The following is a 16,267-nucleotide window of genomic DNA, read 5'->3' on the forward strand; positions in this document are numbered from 1 at the left end:
TGTGCTTGGGAGAGCTGCTTCGGCTCCTACAGCACAGGACAGCAGGCACAGCCCTAGACGGGTGGGGCACAGGTGTGGTCGGCCCAACTCTACCCTGTAGGAAGTCAGGGCCCATCAAGGCCTGGGCGCCCCTCAGCCTGAGACTGATGGATGGACACCTGCAGGCGAGTCTTGGAAGGATGTGGGCGTGCTCTTCCAATTTCCTGCCTGCATGCGGAGAGGGGGATGCCTGCAGTCTGGGCCTGGCTCCTCCGGTTCTGGTGGTGAGGGGAGATATGGAGCCGGAGAATGGATTTTTTCCCCCTTTCAAAGCTCATAGATCTCTGGGATTCTTTGTGTCTTTGGTCTGTCCTGCTGGCACTGAACGCTGGCCTGTGAGTTACTAGCAAATACGAAAGGCCAGTTTATTCAATGAATATTTCTAGAGCTCCTCCTGTGTGCAGAGTTCTTGCTGTGGGCATAAGTAATGGCACATGCCTTGAAGCAGTTCCCAGCCTGGTGGCGGAGCCTGGCAAGGATTGCCCTGGGAGCTCCTAGAGGGGCCTTGTCTGACTGACACTGGTAGGACAGCTTCCTGGAAGGGAGGCTCTTGGGGCTGAGTCCTGTAGGATGGACGGGATTTGCCAGATGGAGTCCACCGTGGTGGTTCTGTGGTGGGGGAAGCATGCTCCAGCTCTGTGGGAGGGCCTCAAGCTCTGAGCAAAGAAATCCCTGCCGACAAAATCTGGGGAAACTCAGTCAACACGGGGCAGTGATCTCAGGGCGCTCTCCGCCCATTCCCCCTGCTAACTGACTTCTCTAGGTGGGGTGGCTCCCTCAAGAAGTTTAGTGGCATCTCAGGGGGCAAAGCCTGGAAATCATACTAAGCATATTGATGGGAAAATTTACGTGTTCCGTACCTGCTTCTTTCCCTCCTGCTACAACTGCCTTCCCCTAAAGGCTTCTAGAAAGGCAGGCGAGGTCACTCACCTTTCCAAAGTGGTACATGTGTGCGTGTTGGAAAAAGGAGACGAGACGTTTCCTTCTTCCACGGCTCCCACGCCAGACAGCAACAGAAACGCCTGGGGGGCTTGTTAATGTGCAGATTCCCAGATTCCACCCCATCTGGAAATAGAGGTTCCCAAAGTCTCTTCTCAAAGAGCAACCCAGTCGGTTCCCTTGAGCCACCCAGGCGTGTTCTCAGAGCTGTGGGCCCCTGGCCAGGCTCTTTTCCACAGACTTCTCCCTGACCCCGGCTGAAGCGTCACGCTAGGAAAGGATTCCCTTGGGCCTTGCAGCCCCAGACATACCCTGCATCAGCCTCAGACACGTGAAGGGGAACCTATTGTGCTACAGCCCCCTTCCCACCCAGCTGCCTCAGTGCCCGCTGTGGCAGTCCCGGTTTCCCCGGACAGTGGGAGAAGGGAAAGGAGTAGGGGAGGGCATCCGAGGTTCTTGTGTGCCCCAAACCTTGTCTGGCTTGGGGCCACCATGGGTGTGGGCTCAGAGAGATGGAAAAAATAGGGAGCTGAGGAAAGGGCCGGCCGCAGAACCTGACTTGTTTTCAGTCCTCGGACCCGACCCTCTTCTCCCCTCACCACAGCACGTGGATGTGGACGTGGACACCAGGGATCCAGCCAGGCGGGGACACAGAGCACAGATCCTTTCTTCTGCTTTTTACCTTGTAGCGTTTGGGAGCTGTTTCTTCCCAACTAGATGCTGAGTTTCTTGAAGCAGGAACCTCGCGTTATTAGTGGTGTTATTTCCATACGTGGCACAGGGTGGTGTCCAGGAAATGGGGAGTGACAGACGGATGGGCGCGTGTGTATCTAGTGTCTGGGTGCACCCGTGCGTGTCTCCAGGGGTCTCTCCAGGTCCCTCTGGGCCTCCCTGTGTGGCCCCAGGAGTGTTTGCCTCCACATCTGCGCACCTCTGTGTGTCTCTGGCTACGGACCCCCACGTGTTGGTGGTCAGTTTCTGTGAGCCTTCATTCTGCTCTGTCCATTTTCTTTCCTACTGCTAGTTAGCCTCCTCCACGGGAAACCGGGGGTCTGGAGGCTTCAGGCCGCGGGTAGCACCTCCCCCACAGACCCTCCCAGCAGGGAAATGTCAGCTCACCTTCCACCTCCCACCCCACAGATGCTCCACACCTGCCATGCCTGCCGGCATCGTTGCCGTCTACAGGCTCACACCCCAACAGGCACTTCGTGGCCTGCATAGCATAGTGGACTTTGCTGCATAGCACTCAGGTGCGTTGGCCAGCGGTTAACCTCTCCTGGCTCAGCCCAAGGGCCAAGCAGCTCCCAGATGCCCCTGCGTAGCCAAGCCCTTGGGGAAGGCTGATGGTTTTCTTTTTTTTTAGCCAGATTTAAAGAGGACTTAATCAAGTGGCTGACACATAATTTTTGATGATAGATCGCGATGCAGTTTTTGGCATCCATCTGGGGAGTTCAGAGAAGTGCGTGACCTCTACTTATTTATGTGCAAAGGCTTCTCTGCGTGTGGGGGTATAAAAATGAAGAAAAGAAAAAAGAAAAGATGCCAAGTCCTGATTCGTTCTGGCAATAAACATTCACCCACGGATTCATGAACGATGAAATGCCTATCCATTCCATTAAGATGTGTTTCCAATACATTTCCCTTTTGAGGTTTAACATCGACTTACAAAAACGTTTAGTGTCTGTGTTGTGTGATTCAATTGCATACTATATCTTATATGAAAAATAGTGGTAACAACTCAATCTGGAAGACGTTTTCAAAAAACTTACAGATTTCGGTCGCAGAAAATTAAATATCTCTATTTCAATTTATAAACATATTTTGTGGCAGAGAAGTATGATAAGGTGAGCAAAGAAAGACTTTCAACCGTAAAAATACTGCATTACTAGAAAATTCCATAGGGGAAATGGAATGAAGATACAAGTTCAAAGTGAAAAGGAACAATGTAAAATTTTTTGCTGTTGAGGGAGAGTTAGCTGGTTAGCATGTTTTTTTAAACAGGTGAGGGTGGTTATTAAATCACTGTTGTGTTGGGATTCTGAACGATGTATTTTAAAGTGTTGTGGCAGGTTTGTGTTAAAATGTGAATATTTGCCAAATGCCAGATATCACTCTCTCTTGCACATTTGAAAATGTATGTAGAAATTTTAGATGTCAACTTAAAAACACGCAAGATGGGATACCGGATTACAAAAAAAAATGTTCTGGGGGTATTCCTAGAGCAAAAGCCCTTTTGAATCCTGGCCTGATGGCTCCTCAGTCCCTTCCACTCCCACCGTCTCCTGGAAACTCCCTCATGGTTGTTTCCATGTGGGGCCCCATGTGGGGCCTTGTCTACACTTGCCTCTGGATTTCAGGACACTGGCCTTTGGGACGGGCTGCGGCCTGCTGTGTGAATTGCACCGGTCCTCTGTGCTGAATTAAACTGCCCTTAGTTGGGGAGGAGGGGCAGACACTGTCCCGGGGAATGATAATGGACAGACCTGCAGACACACAGGTCAGAGATGGAGAACCAGCCCTAGGCCAGGGCCATGGGCTCTGCAAACGAGAATGGATCCAGCCCCCCATCCTTGGCCACAGCACCCCTTCGCATGCCTGGTTGACTTGACCTGAGGGGAGGCTGTTTCCACAGAGGCATGGTTTATTTTGCAGAGAGCAGAGACGTGGTTTCTGAAAGGCAGGCTGAAATGAAGCCCAGTCTGAGGTGGGGGTTGGGAGATTGGTTCTGATCATCAAAGACCCACTTTGGTTTCTGATATTCCAGTCCTACTCCTTGCCCTGGTGGAGGAGTGGGGGGCAGCCTCCTCCTCCCTTGTCCTGCACTACACCTTTTGGTTGGCCTAACAGTGTATGGCTGCCCTAACTGTGTCTTCCTCCCCACAAGTCCCTCCCCAAGGTCCCGAGCCTGTGGAGAAGAGGTCTCCCAAGACAGGAAGCAGCATCCTTCCTAGGACCCCAGGGACAGGAGCATGGCTGGGGAGGGGCAGAGAGATGACCTGGTCTGGGGTGGGGGGTAGGTGAGAGCCCCTGGGATGAAGCCAAATTAATCCTTTACTTCCTATTGCTGTGACCACCACCCTCAACCGCAGAGGGCAGCACTGAGCATGGAGGCAGAAGGCAAGGAGGGCCAACCGCATTGAAGGGGGCAGTGAGGACCCCCGGCTCTGCTGAGAACTAGCTGTAGGACTTGGGCAGGCCCCTCCTGGCTCGGGGCCTCAGTTTCCTCATCTGTGAATGGGGCTACGGTGAGGATGCAGTGAGAGGCTGGTGTGGGCAAATGCCTGAAGACTTGTAAACTGCTCCTCTGTGGGGAGGGGGGGGCTGGTCCCTGTGACTCCCTTCTGCTCCCTCTGCACTGACACTTCTGGCCCGGCTGGCCCTGGCTCCTGAGAGCCTCTCAGGCCACCTGCCGCACAGCCTCTCTCCAGCTGGCCGGGCTGGTCTCTTCTCTCCCTTCCACCCCCACCAGGGCCCGCGCAGCAAGGTGAACCCAGAGACAGGCGCCAGACAAGGATGGGGAAGCTGTCCCTAAGGTGGAGTGATGGGCGAGTGGGGTGGCGGAGGGGTCACACGGCAGCCGTCTGCTTGATGCTGTGGAAGCTGATCCGTGTGGGTGACGTGGGGATGGACGTGGCCCGGGCCACGGGCACTCGGAGGGAGTGGTGGTCTTGCCAGCGGTGCCACCTCTTTCTCACGGCCGAGCGCACCTGCGGGAGAGGCAGAGGCTTAGCCGGGCCTGCGGGGGCCAGTCCTGGGACCCAGAGTCTTCTCCCCTGCCCCCTGCCCCTCGCAGGGCCCTTCAAGGGAGGTGGGGCCCCCTTCTGACCGCCACCCTCACACCCAGGCACTGGCTGGTTCCAAAGGCAGGTCCTCCCCCTGAAGCCCCTGTTGGCCTTGGAATCTCAGCCTTGGCGCCTCTCCCCTCCTCTGCACTGACCAGGGCCCTCTGGCCTCATCCCTCTCCTGGAGAAGCTCCCAGCCCCCACTCTTCCTTGGGACACCCTGCCTTCCCTGCCCCATCCCTCTGCCACCTCATAGCTATGGTGGGACCACAGCAGCTTCTCAGATCTGCCTCTCGCTCTCCCGGGGCATCTGCCGAACTGTGAGCTCCTCATGCATACTCAGCATCGCTCTCCCTCCTGAAAGTCCTTCCTCCAACCTCCTCCACCTGCTGACAGACCCTACCTCACTGACAGCATGTGCTGCTGAGATGGAGAGCCAACGGTTCTATTCGTTTCAAAACCTGACCGTCGCTGATGCCGTATTATTCTCATTTGCACGGTAAGAATTTTTCTGCACAATGGATCGTGTTCCCCATATGCTAGCTTAGCACACGGCTGGACAGAAGAAATGCCCCAGAGACATTCATTGTTTGTTTGCTTTCACGGCTCTTTCTCTCCCTGCCCTCCAGCCCCGGCCAGTCTCCACTGCTGGACTTTGCCGTCTGCGGTCTGCATTCATCGACCGAGACCTAAGTGAGCAGAGACACCCCACCGTCATCCCCTACGTCGGCAGGTGACGTGCCTCAGGATGGCACTGGCCCTCCTCCTGTTTGGAAGCTCTCAGCACCTGGGGACTGTGTCTAGTCTTTGCCCCATAACCCACCGTGTGTCCTCAACCACCACCGGCCTGTGTGAGCATCTCTCCCAAGCTGGTCACACTAAGATTCTGGGCTTTGCGAGCTAACCAACCAGGCTGCCCCCGGTGCCTCGCTCCCTGGAGCTGGCCTGAGGGTGTATGGTCCTCCCTGTGGTGGGGGAATGTGCTGGTGTCTTTCCTGCTCCCTGGGTCCATAAAGGCCTGGCTGCGTGGCTCACACCTGACTCGCTCCCGGAATGCTTTCCCCTGTCCACCTGTGTTCTGCTTCCCTCTCCTATGGGACCCCTGCAGCCCGGGCTCCTCTGCTCATTGCTCGTCCGGCTCTCCGAGTGCATTTGTGAAGCGCTGGCGTGTTGTTTCTGGCCAGCACGGTTGGCCTTCTAAACTGGTTTGAGACCCTCAGGCAGGATTCCCGTTTCCCGAAGTTGGGTGGTAGAGCTCGGCAGAGCCAGGGACCCAGGCACTTCCAAAAGGCTGGGCTACTCCACCAGAGTGGGAACTGAGGACTAACCCGGAGCCTGGTCTCCTACCTCTCCATTGAAGAAGCAGTAGAAGACAGACACAAAGAAACCCTGGAAAGGAAGGAGGGAGGCGTCAGTGACTTGCTTGGTGAGCCACGCGGCAGGGCTGGCCCGGAACACTCTGCCCCCGAGGACCCCAGAGGCTAAGGGCTGCGGGGAGCCAACCCCTCATGGCGCGGGTGTCCTGGGTCCACTGCAAGCGACAGGCTGCCACGAATCCTCAGAACAGGTGCCGGACCTTCGGTAGGTGCAGGCTAGGGTGACTGAGACCCAGTCAGGAGGGGAGCCCACCCTGGGGTGGGGGTGCCAGGGGCCGGGGCTCGGGACCAGTGTGTGCATGCATTCATATTGCAGTGTGCACATGTATACACCAGTCCCGGCGGAAGTCTCTGTGAGGGCACTGGTGCCCGAGCATTCTAGGGCAGGAAGGAGTCCCCATCAGGTCACACGCCCCACCTGGAATGACTGCAGGAAGGAGTTGAAGTAGACGAACACGATCTGCGACAGGTCGTCCTCCCCAGGGTTGATGAAGAAGAGCATGTAGGTGATGCCCAGGAGGGGCAGGAGAACCAGGGTGGCCTTCACTGCCTTCCTGGGGGGGCGGGGGTGAGAGGGTGACAGGACTGGTCTGAGACGACACTGCAGGCAGGGCCCCACTCGGGTGCTGTTTCTTCTGGGACCCCTCAGCAAGCTCCCCGGCTGAGGACCAGGAGGACTAAGAGGGCCAGGCCGGAGGCAGGCTCCCCTCGGGGGGCTAAGGCGCCCACGCTCACCGGTACTGGATTGTTTCCGATGTGGTGGATGCTCGCAATTTCGTCATTAGGATCCTGACGATGTTGAAGAGAAATACAAAGTTGATCTGGAGGGGGAGGCAGGGAAAAAGGAAGGCGCATGAGGTGGGGAAAGAACCGACAGGCAGCCACTGACGCCTGGAGCCCACCGAGACGCATGCCCCATGCACACATCCATCCTACCGGTCACCCCAGCCCCTGCCTGGGGGCCGGAGGCCTCTGTTTCTCCTGCACCAGGACCGGCAGGCACTTTGCTCAATTCCTTGTCACCCGAGGGCTCCAGAGCCTGCTTCTCCACCTCCAGAGCCAAGAGGAAAAGCAGCCTTAGAAAGCAGTGAACAAGGGCACAAAGGCCGCTTCTCCTGAGCCGCAGCTCCTCAGAGAGTCCCCAAGCCCCTGCTCCTGCCTTGTCGATTGAGGGTTCCCCTGAGGCCCTTCAACCCTTGGAGCAGACCTGGCCAGGAGTGACTAATCTCTCCCCATCCGTCCCCTGCATCCAGGAAAACTCTAGAACCGTCACAGACACATCTGAGGCCACGGAGATGAACGATCTGCTGGGCTGACTCCCAGGCTCCTGGAAGGACCTCATTTATCTTCATCCTGAGCCTCTTCCTCAGCATCAGAGCCCACGCACGCAGCCTCTTCCTGGGACCTGCCCGTGGGGCCTCCTCCTGAGTCATCCTCACGCTGTGTACGGTCACCGTGGGCCGCAAGCGTCCCGTCCATCCGCGTCAGCTCGTCTGTGCGACTGATCTGGGGCGGGTCGAACCTTCCGGTGGGTCTGTTCTCCGTGCCTGTGTGTGTTTGCCTCAGAGAGTGTGTGTTCGTGTGTGAGCGTGTATCTGGGGGCGTGGGCAATGCCAGTGTTTCTCTCTATCCATCTCCAAGTGTGAGCAGACAGGAAAGTGAGACTCCCTTTCTTGGGAATCTCTCCCGAGAAAGTGCACTTGAGTCACAGGGTGTCTGCTGGCTCATGCAGATGCACACACACGAGTACATATGTGTGCACACGCATACACACAAACTCCTCCCGTGTCTCTGTCCTGAGAATCCGTCACTTCTTAAGCCCTCCTAGGTTCTGGGTATATACCAGGCTGGGAGTTGGGCTATACCGGCAGACATGATCAACCACAGCCTGCTGCTCTCGTGCCCATGGCGGCATGGCCAGGGTATGGGGTGGGAGGGATGCCTGCAGCCAGCGGCCCACTGTGCTCTGCTTCTTCTTCAGGCTCGTCTCATTTCTAGCCCCTGCGTTTCTGGTATATTTCCTTGGATCACAAGAGCACCATAACACATAGGTCAATCCTAATTTTCTCGTACAAGTGATACAAAATACTTGACCTTTTCTGATTCTTTCTCACTTCTCTGAGAGTAGAGGCAATATATTCTCATTTCTGCCACATTCCCTGCATTATATCCATTTACCCATCATCTATCAACCCGCTACCAATTCATTCAATTATCCATCCATCATCCATCCAAGTATCTACTCAACAATCCATTCATCAGTTTATCTACTCACCCGTCCATCCACCCACACACCCATCCATTCTGTCAGTGAGTTGCAGAGCACCTGCAGGGTCCTGTCCCATGTGCTGAGGCAAAAGCAGGGACAGGGTCAAGCGTGGAGGATCTGGGAGATAAGGCCTTATCCTCTCTACTCCGTGAGGCAGGCAGTTAGTGATGCTGCCCCTGCCGCATCACAGCCTGGGTCTGTGCAGCCCGGAAGTCACTCTTCCCTTGTGAGCGTGGTTCCCAGCCTCCCCCTCCACACCTTCTCCACCTCACCCTCTCACAGGCACCTTCCCCCTCCTCCAGGGAGTCTCTCACCATCCAGCCCACACAGAGCTTTCCCTTCCTGGACTCCCAACCCTGCCCCAAATCCCAGCTCTTCAGTGAGCACTGCTTACTGTCCCATAGCCTTGACCAGCCTAGTCTCTTCATTCATTCATTCATCTAACTGACTTGCTATGTGTCAGGCCCCTGCTCCCAGAAGTCTTGTGGTCTGGAGGGAGGGGGGGGCATGCGTCTTTCCTAAGGGGTCAGAAAGGCCTAGAGAAATGGCACTGAAGGAAGGTGGGGGATTGTGTCCCAAGCAGAGAAAGGGCCAGGGGAGAAAGCCTTGGGGTGGGGGAGATAGGCCGGCTGGGGCCACTGCAGTGAGTCCAGACAGTGGAATCTATCTACCTCCTTCTACAACAGCAGCTGCAGGGCCCTCCCGGCCTGGGATGTTCCCAGGGCAGCCTGTGTGGCATAGGCTCTGGGAATGTTGAGGGGAGAGGGTGCAGGATGAGAGGGCAAGGCCAGACCCTGTGGAAAAACTCCCCCAGAGAAGTCCAGCCTCGCATCCTCCTGCCCCGTGTTTCCGGAAGCTCTGATGCCGGCAGCTTGGGTTCCCACTGGCACGTTAGGTCCTCGTGAGGCGCTACAGGAAGAATGCCCCAGGCTGGTCAGAGCTCTGGCAGGTGGTGGGTGTCAGGCCCAAGCTGGGGGTCTGGACATTACGGTTGCTACCAGGACCAACACGGGAGGTTCGGTGTTCCCTAACGTGGCCCAGGACTCACACCATTCCAGGTTTTGTTTTAAGCACTACACAGCTACTCCTCAAGCAGCAGCTGTGATCGTTATTCCTATTTTACAGATGGACAAACTGAGGCTCAGATAGGCTACATCACTTGCCCCTGCCACAGACGTAGAAGGCGTTGGTATCAGGATTCGAACTGAGGCAGCTGGCCTCGGCATCCTTCTCCTCACTCCCACATCATGCTGCTGCTCCTGCAGGGGTTAATGAAATCTGGGCCAGACGGAAGGAACTAGAGTGAAGGCCCTCAGCACATGGCCGGGGAGGGGTGATCAGAGCTCAGGATAGCACCGCATGGCCCGTCAGCACAGGATCCAAACCTGTGGCTCCAGGGGCTGGGCAGTGCCCCTGTGTCCTGGGCCGCTGGTCCTCACGGTGACCCCATGAAGCAGGGACTGGCATCCTCGTGTTACAGGTAAGAAACTGAGGCTCCGAGCAAAGAGCTCCCTCGGGGTCACCCTGCAAATCCCAGGCGGCTGCCGCCAGTGCTCGTTCCAGGATGCCACAGAGCATATCGCCTCCCACCAAGGCAGAGACGATGAACAGATGCAGCTCACTGGCTCTTAACCTCCAGCGCATGAGTCCCATGGACACTCTCCACCCCTGCGAGGGGGAGGGTGCTTGCTGACTCCTGGTGCTCATGGGAGACCCTCCTCCAACTTCACTGTCACACCTGCAGTGGCAGGCAGGGAGGGAGGGAGAAGGAAAGGGGATGACATTTCTGCCTCCTGCCTTCAGACACGGTTCCCAGCCTTGGGGATGTCCTCTGCTCCCTCCAGTTCGGGTATCCAGTGGGTTTAATGGGGGTGCTGAGAGGTTCCTCCTCTCACCGCTCCACAGTTCTCAGCCTCCTGTACTGCACATGCACCTGGGCAGTTAAACACGGCCAGCCTGCCTGAGCCCCGTGCATCCGTGGAGCCTGGTAACTTGTCAAGATGGAATTGGGGGTGCCCTCAAAACGTGGAGACCAGTCTGTTTCACGGCCCCTGGGGGCCTGGTCCTCACTGGATGCCTCTGTTTTCTCCTCCTGTTGGCATTTTCTAGGCAGGTGAAGCCTTAAAGGGCTACGTCCTGAATCCTATGATGCGCGGGGTCCTGGCTGGGCCGTAAAGAACCGGACAACACACGTCCCTGCTTGGCAGGGCCCCGGACGCTGTGGGTCTCCAACTAGAGTGTGCGCATCAAAGGTACTTGGGGCCATTGGTCCAAATGCAGATCTGGCCCCCTGCCCCAGGCATTCCCAGTGGTGGGTGAGGGGCCTGGAATTTCTATTTGGAACAGGGGCTGCTAGGACATTGCTGGGGGGAGCACCGAGCGAGGAGACTTTAGTCAGACCCGATGTGGCACACCCTGTAGGCATGCGGGGTTCCGGGGTTCCGGGGACCTGCGTTCACCAGCAGCTGCAGGGGACGTTTCTCGGCCTCAGGCTTCCTCTGGGGCGGGGGAACTAGTTCAGCCTCAAAGCAGGGGACCTGGAAATATGGGGGTCTCCTGTCCACAGAGTAACCTCCACTGATGGGGCGTGAAATGTGTAGATATGTAACCCAGCTTCCAAACCTTCCACGGGGAGTTCTGAGACTCTTCTGCGTGGTTGCCTCCATGGAAGCCAGCTCGTCATCTCACCCTTTGTTGGTTTCCTTCCTTCCTTGTCTTCCACTCCCTCCTCCCTCGCTGTACTTCCTTGGACCACCTCTCACTTGAATGCCTGGCACACGATCTTGTCACATGGTGCTAATTCTGGCTGTTCAACTGGCATTCAGGTGGCCCTGGGCAAGTTGCTTAATTAACCTCCCTAGCTTCTGCTTCGTCACCGGTCTAAAAGGGATACCACAGAGCCTGTCTGAGAAGGTTGGCACAGGTTAAAATACTCATGGAGAGCACTGAGCCTCGGGCCTGGTCCAGAGCGGAACCCAAGAAGTGCCACATGCCTTTCCCATGACAACAGCCTCCTACAAACTGAACCAGCCAATTCACTTCCCGGAACCCAGAAATAAGCTCGTTCATGTCTTTCAGCAGCAGAAATGCAGCTGTGAACCATTGGGGGAGGGCAGAGCACTGAGCACGTATCCAATGCAGAGGACAGGCAGGTGGTGGGTGACCGGCCCCGAGTCTCAGCTCAGCAGGCAGTTTCATCTCAGTTCCTTCATCTGTAAAATGGGCATCATAATTCCCGTTTCCAGGCAGTGACGATATGAGATTTGGAAGTAATGAAGACGGGGCTTCTGGACAGGCTCAGTCTGGAACCTGGAAGCCTTTTACGTGTGATGGATGGCTATGTGCTAGGCCCAAAGGGAGAAGCAAAGGGCTCTTGGACCGAGAGGTGAGGGCAGAAGCAGAGAAAAAGGCGTGGAACAACAGGTGAGGAGTGGGGGCTGGCACGGAGCCCTCCGTGCCTTTCTCCCCTTCTCTATTTCCTTACTGCTGCCCAACATCCTTGCAGCCGGGAGTCCCTCCCCACTCTTGCTGACCATCCCCCCCTCCTGCCCCCCAGGCCAGCCTTTCTTGGCAGGATCCCAGATTCACAAAAAGCCCTCTCCCTCCACCATGGGCTCTCAGCAGCTGGCTGGGAGGGGATGGGTCTCAAGGGGTTTCCGTTCACACTGGGGGTAGGGATGAGTGACTCATTGCAGCTGGGACTCCAAGGACACTCACTACTTCTGCCTTTGAAATGAGGTGGAATTTCTGATGGTGGAATTTCAGGCAGTGGGTAGAAACCTCCCTAGTCATCTCTAGTGCATATACATCAAGGACACTCCAAAGACAGGGGTCATATGAATCCCAGAAGAAGTCACAAAAAGGAGGAGAGTCAGGAAATGAAAGAGATAAACACTCATTGTCTCCAAGGTAGACCAAAGAACCCCCGTTAGGCACCTGCTGTGTACAAGAGGAGGATGGCGATTGTATCCCACAAGGAGCGGGTGGCCCTTTAAGGAAGCTGGTGCATACAGGAGCCCGAAATTACCAAGCCTGAAATAAGTCTTACGTAAATGCCAATTTCTTATGGGGCTTTTTTGCATGTCTCTTTTTTAAAATGTGTGATATATAGTGGGTTCGCTTTTGCAGAACGCAGCCTCTACTTAAACTCTACCTTAATTAAAGCTCGTTATGGATTAAAGACGTGGCGCAATTATACCTTAGATGTGAATACATTTGGCAAAGGGCGGGGAGCTGGACAAGGAACAATTGCTCATTACGCTTCATTCTGGTACCACTGCTCCAGGCTGGGGGCGGTGGGCTGGGCCCCGGAGGGGGGCGCTGGGGCTGAGGAGGATGTTGGTCTGAGCTGAACAGAAGTCCACACCCCCTTCTCTTGCCACCAGCTGCCCCCTCACCTGGCTGTCTCAGGACCTGGCAAGGGGATGTCAGATATGGGGGGCGCTAGAAATCTGCCGGTCAGAACCATTCTCTGCCCAGAGAGAGAACCCAAGGGCCAGAGGTGACGGGGCTGCGCCAGGGCATGAAGCTGGAGAAGGGATAGCGGGAGGGGGTTGCCAGGAATGGGCCGGCGAGTACGGAGTGTGTGCAGGGGCCATTCCAGGCCATGTCTTCCCCAGCATCCCTGCAGGGTAGGTCCTCTGCTGTCCACCTGGTGCCCTCCCCATCCCAGTCCCCACTGAGGACCTACCAGGAGCACGAGGATGATGGGGCCTTGGTAGATATAGTCCACCAGGTCACCAGGCTCCTTGCCAAACCAGCACCTGCAAAGACGGGGTGGCTGTGAGTGGCCTGCTGAGCGGTAGTCTGGGCACCACAGTAGACCTGGGCCCAGGGTTCTCCGGCTTGACCCTTCCTGAGACCCAGTCTCTAGGGCTGTGCCTTCCCCAAAACCGTGGGACCTTCTTGGCTCACCCCCGGGGCTGCCTTTTACTTTCCATGGAGGGCCTGGTCTCCCCAGCTGGAGACCTGGGTCTCCTCCTCCTCCTCCCTCCCCTCCTCATTCCAGACTGCTGGGCCCAGGGCGGGCCATGCAGGAGGCTCGTGAGTGATGGGACAGCCAGTCCCCCCCTTGCTGGCCCAGGGCCCAACCACCCTGTACCACCTGTTTCTGCATCGCCTGGAACCTGCCGCCCCATGTGCCAGGTACTCGGCTGCACAAAGCAACAGATGTAGAGGCGGGAGCGGTCTCTGGGCCTGAACTCTGGCCTTTCTCTGAGCTGAGCCTCATTCACCCAGTGAGAGGAGCCCACTGCTCCCAGAGGCTTGGTTATTCTCTGGGGATGCCGGCGGGTGGAGAAGCTCGAGTCCAGGGGAAGGGTGGGCCCGGGACACAGTCTGGCTCTGTCAACAACTCCTGCTGCACCTCCGGAAGGTCCACGTGGACTTTGGGCAATTCTGGCTGTGTCCTCGGAAACCTTAGAGGTCACCCAGTGCACACGGCCTTAGACAGGAATCTGCCCCGGTACCTGCCAGCACTGAGGTTTCTGATCTTTGCTTCAACACCCCCTTGGACGGGAACCTCGCTACTTTACAAAGGCGGCCTTCCTACTCTTGGGTAGTTTTTATCTTCAGGAGCTCTTCCCGATGTTGAGCTCTCGGAGCCCACCCAACTCTGCCCCTGCTCCCAAATCCCATCTGCTTTCTCTCGCCTCGGAGACCCCTTGGAGATTTTTATCCAGAGACTGACATTCCCCTGTCCCCTCTATTTTCAGCTGGAGGTACCCAACTTCCCAGCCACTTCTTGGCTGACACGTGGCCAGAACTGCCATCATCTGGGTGTGGCTTCTATTATCAGCATCTCTGGTGCAGGGAGGGTCCCAAGATGGGACAATGTACCCTCGGCAGAGACTGGGAGGCCTGAATAAAACAAGCATCCACTGCCCTGGTCCAGGGGTCTGTGAAAAAAGCTCAGTGACACAGCCTTGGATGTGCTCTAGGCTGAAAGCCTCCTGTATATATATACCCTTGGCCAGACCTGCCACTCCGAGGGGAAGGCCTTACCAAAGGCCAAAGGCCTTACCAAAGGGGGTCAAGCGTTAGGGCACTTAAAGGAGCCATGACTCCTAACTCAGATCAACAAAGTTGACTTGACATCTACCACATGAGTACCCCTGGGTGCCAGGGATTTTTTTTTTTTTTTCAATTTTTAAGACAATGAGAAAATAAATCTGTCCTGGAAGGACTTCATTTCCTGCCCCATGGCTTGGCTGGAGCCCTTGGCTGACCTTTTCTAACACCCCGCGGGCCCCTGTGACAGGTCAGTCCTACTTACTGTTCATTTTCATAGTAGAGTTTGCCAATGGCCCAGGCGATGATGATGGGGCAGGGGATGCCTGAAAGAAGGACACACACAGGCTACAGCAGACAGACAGACGGACAAGGACCCTCCTGTAGAACACAGGGTGAGGGGACCACAAGGGGCCTGGAACCAATCACCAAGTGCATGGCCATCCATGGTCCCAGGAGGGGCCTGCCCTAGACCCTGACCACACCCTTCCCCCTCTCAGCATCCCCCTGCTAAACAGGTCAGACAGATGAGGGGATGGCACGGTTTTCTGAGATTGTTGGATAGAGAAGTGATGCTGGCTAACTTCTCTTTCCCGGCGAGAGACAAAGGTCCTTGGATTGGCCTTTCCAGGAAGAGAGAGGAGGACTACTTGTAAAATGTTCTTTTGGAGGGACAATTTGCTCCTTCCTCACCAGCAATGGAAGGGAGTGTGCATCCTCAGACTGTCCTGGGGACAGCAGGCAGGGCTGTGGACCTGTCCTTGGACCCAAGATGAAGGGAGGTGACCTTGTCAGCAGTGCCCCCTCCCCACCAGGCCCTGCGGCCTCCCCGGGAACCTCACACCATCCGATGAAGAGGAAGAGCCACTTGCGCAGGCGCTCGGTGGAGTAGGTCATGACAATGGCCGTGTGCAGGTAGCAGCCCTCCACGAACATCCAGAAGAAGTTGGTCACCACGAAGTAGTTGAAGATGGTGGTAATGCAGCGGCACCAGACCTGCACGGGGCAGGTGGCGGTCAGGGGCCGCCTGGGGCCGGGGCCCAAGTGCGCCACAGGCGCCCGTCTGAGTCGTCTAGTGGACACGGTGTTAAATACCCTCAAATCTCGCTCTGGGAAGCTTCAGCCGCCGCCATTTCTCTCTCATGGTTTTGGAACCAGGTAAGGCGCCGGTCTGCCCTGGTTCCTTCTTTGGCGTCTCCCCAGCACTTGCTAATCTCCCTTTTTAACAGAGAAAGAGGGAGCCTGGCTCTGAGCTTTCTGCAGGCAGGGGCTAGAACCGAACAACACTGTGGTGTTTTCGTGGTCATTTTTCTGAGAGTCACCTTCAATCCACAGCAAGTCAGACTGGTGTCCACTCAATATGAAATTGCATGTAGGAGAAAAGGAGGGGGTCAGTGAAAAGAAAGTTGTTATGTAAATAACAGAACGGGGTTCATGAAGGGGAGCTGTAGCTATGGAGGGGTTCTGTAGAATCTCCCGTTTGGGAAGATTCTGGGCTTAGTATGATTACTGCTGGCTACGGAGGGAGACTCACCAACGCCGGGCGAGTCGACACATCCCTCTGAGCCTCAGTGGGACATGGAGAAAGTAAGAATGCCATCTTACAGGGCAGTTGAAGAAGATGAGAGTGGCTAAGGCAGGCACCAAGAAATGAAGGTTACGTTGCCATCTGCCTTCCCGGCAGAGGGAAGGGGATTGGTCCTTGTCCCTTTGAGCAGGGCTACTTTCCTGATACCCTGCAGACTGAAGGTGGGCATGCAGACAGACAGAAAGCCTGTCTGGGGCCACAGCAAGCCACGGCCAGGCCTCAGGCCTCCAGGCCAGACCTCTACTCAGCAGACCCTCCCTGGCCA

At 56.3% G+C, this 16,267-nt stretch overlaps 1 protein-coding gene across 1 annotated transcript in view; it reads right to left on the reverse strand.

Annotated features, from left to right (window-relative positions):
• Positions 1 to 3,557: 3,557 nt before the first annotated feature.
• Positions 3,558 to 16,267, reverse strand: part of CRHR2 (corticotropin releasing hormone receptor 2) — a 30,237-nt gene continuing 17,527 nt past the window's right edge. Inside the window, exons 6-12 of the mRNA XM_042921455.1 lie at positions 15,257 to 15,410; positions 14,680 to 14,740; positions 13,096 to 13,168; positions 6,872 to 6,957; positions 6,555 to 6,690; positions 6,108 to 6,149; positions 3,558 to 4,685 (exon numbers count right to left, since the gene is read on the reverse strand). Of these exons, the coding sequence (XP_042777389.1) occupies positions 4,545 to 4,685; positions 6,108 to 6,149; positions 6,555 to 6,690; positions 6,872 to 6,957; positions 13,096 to 13,168; positions 14,680 to 14,740; positions 15,257 to 15,410 (693 nt within the window). The 3' untranslated portion in view covers positions 3,558 to 4,544. The remainder of the gene's footprint in view (positions 4,686 to 6,107; positions 6,150 to 6,554; positions 6,691 to 6,871; positions 6,958 to 13,095; positions 13,169 to 14,679; positions 14,741 to 15,256; positions 15,411 to 16,267) is intronic.

The sequence above is a fragment of the Panthera leo genome, chromosome A2 (genome assembly GCF_018350215.1).
Source record: "Panthera leo isolate Ple1 chromosome A2, P.leo_Ple1_pat1.1, whole genome shotgun sequence".
In the NCBI taxonomy this organism is placed as follows: Eukaryota; Metazoa; Chordata; class Mammalia; order Carnivora; family Felidae; genus Panthera; species Panthera leo.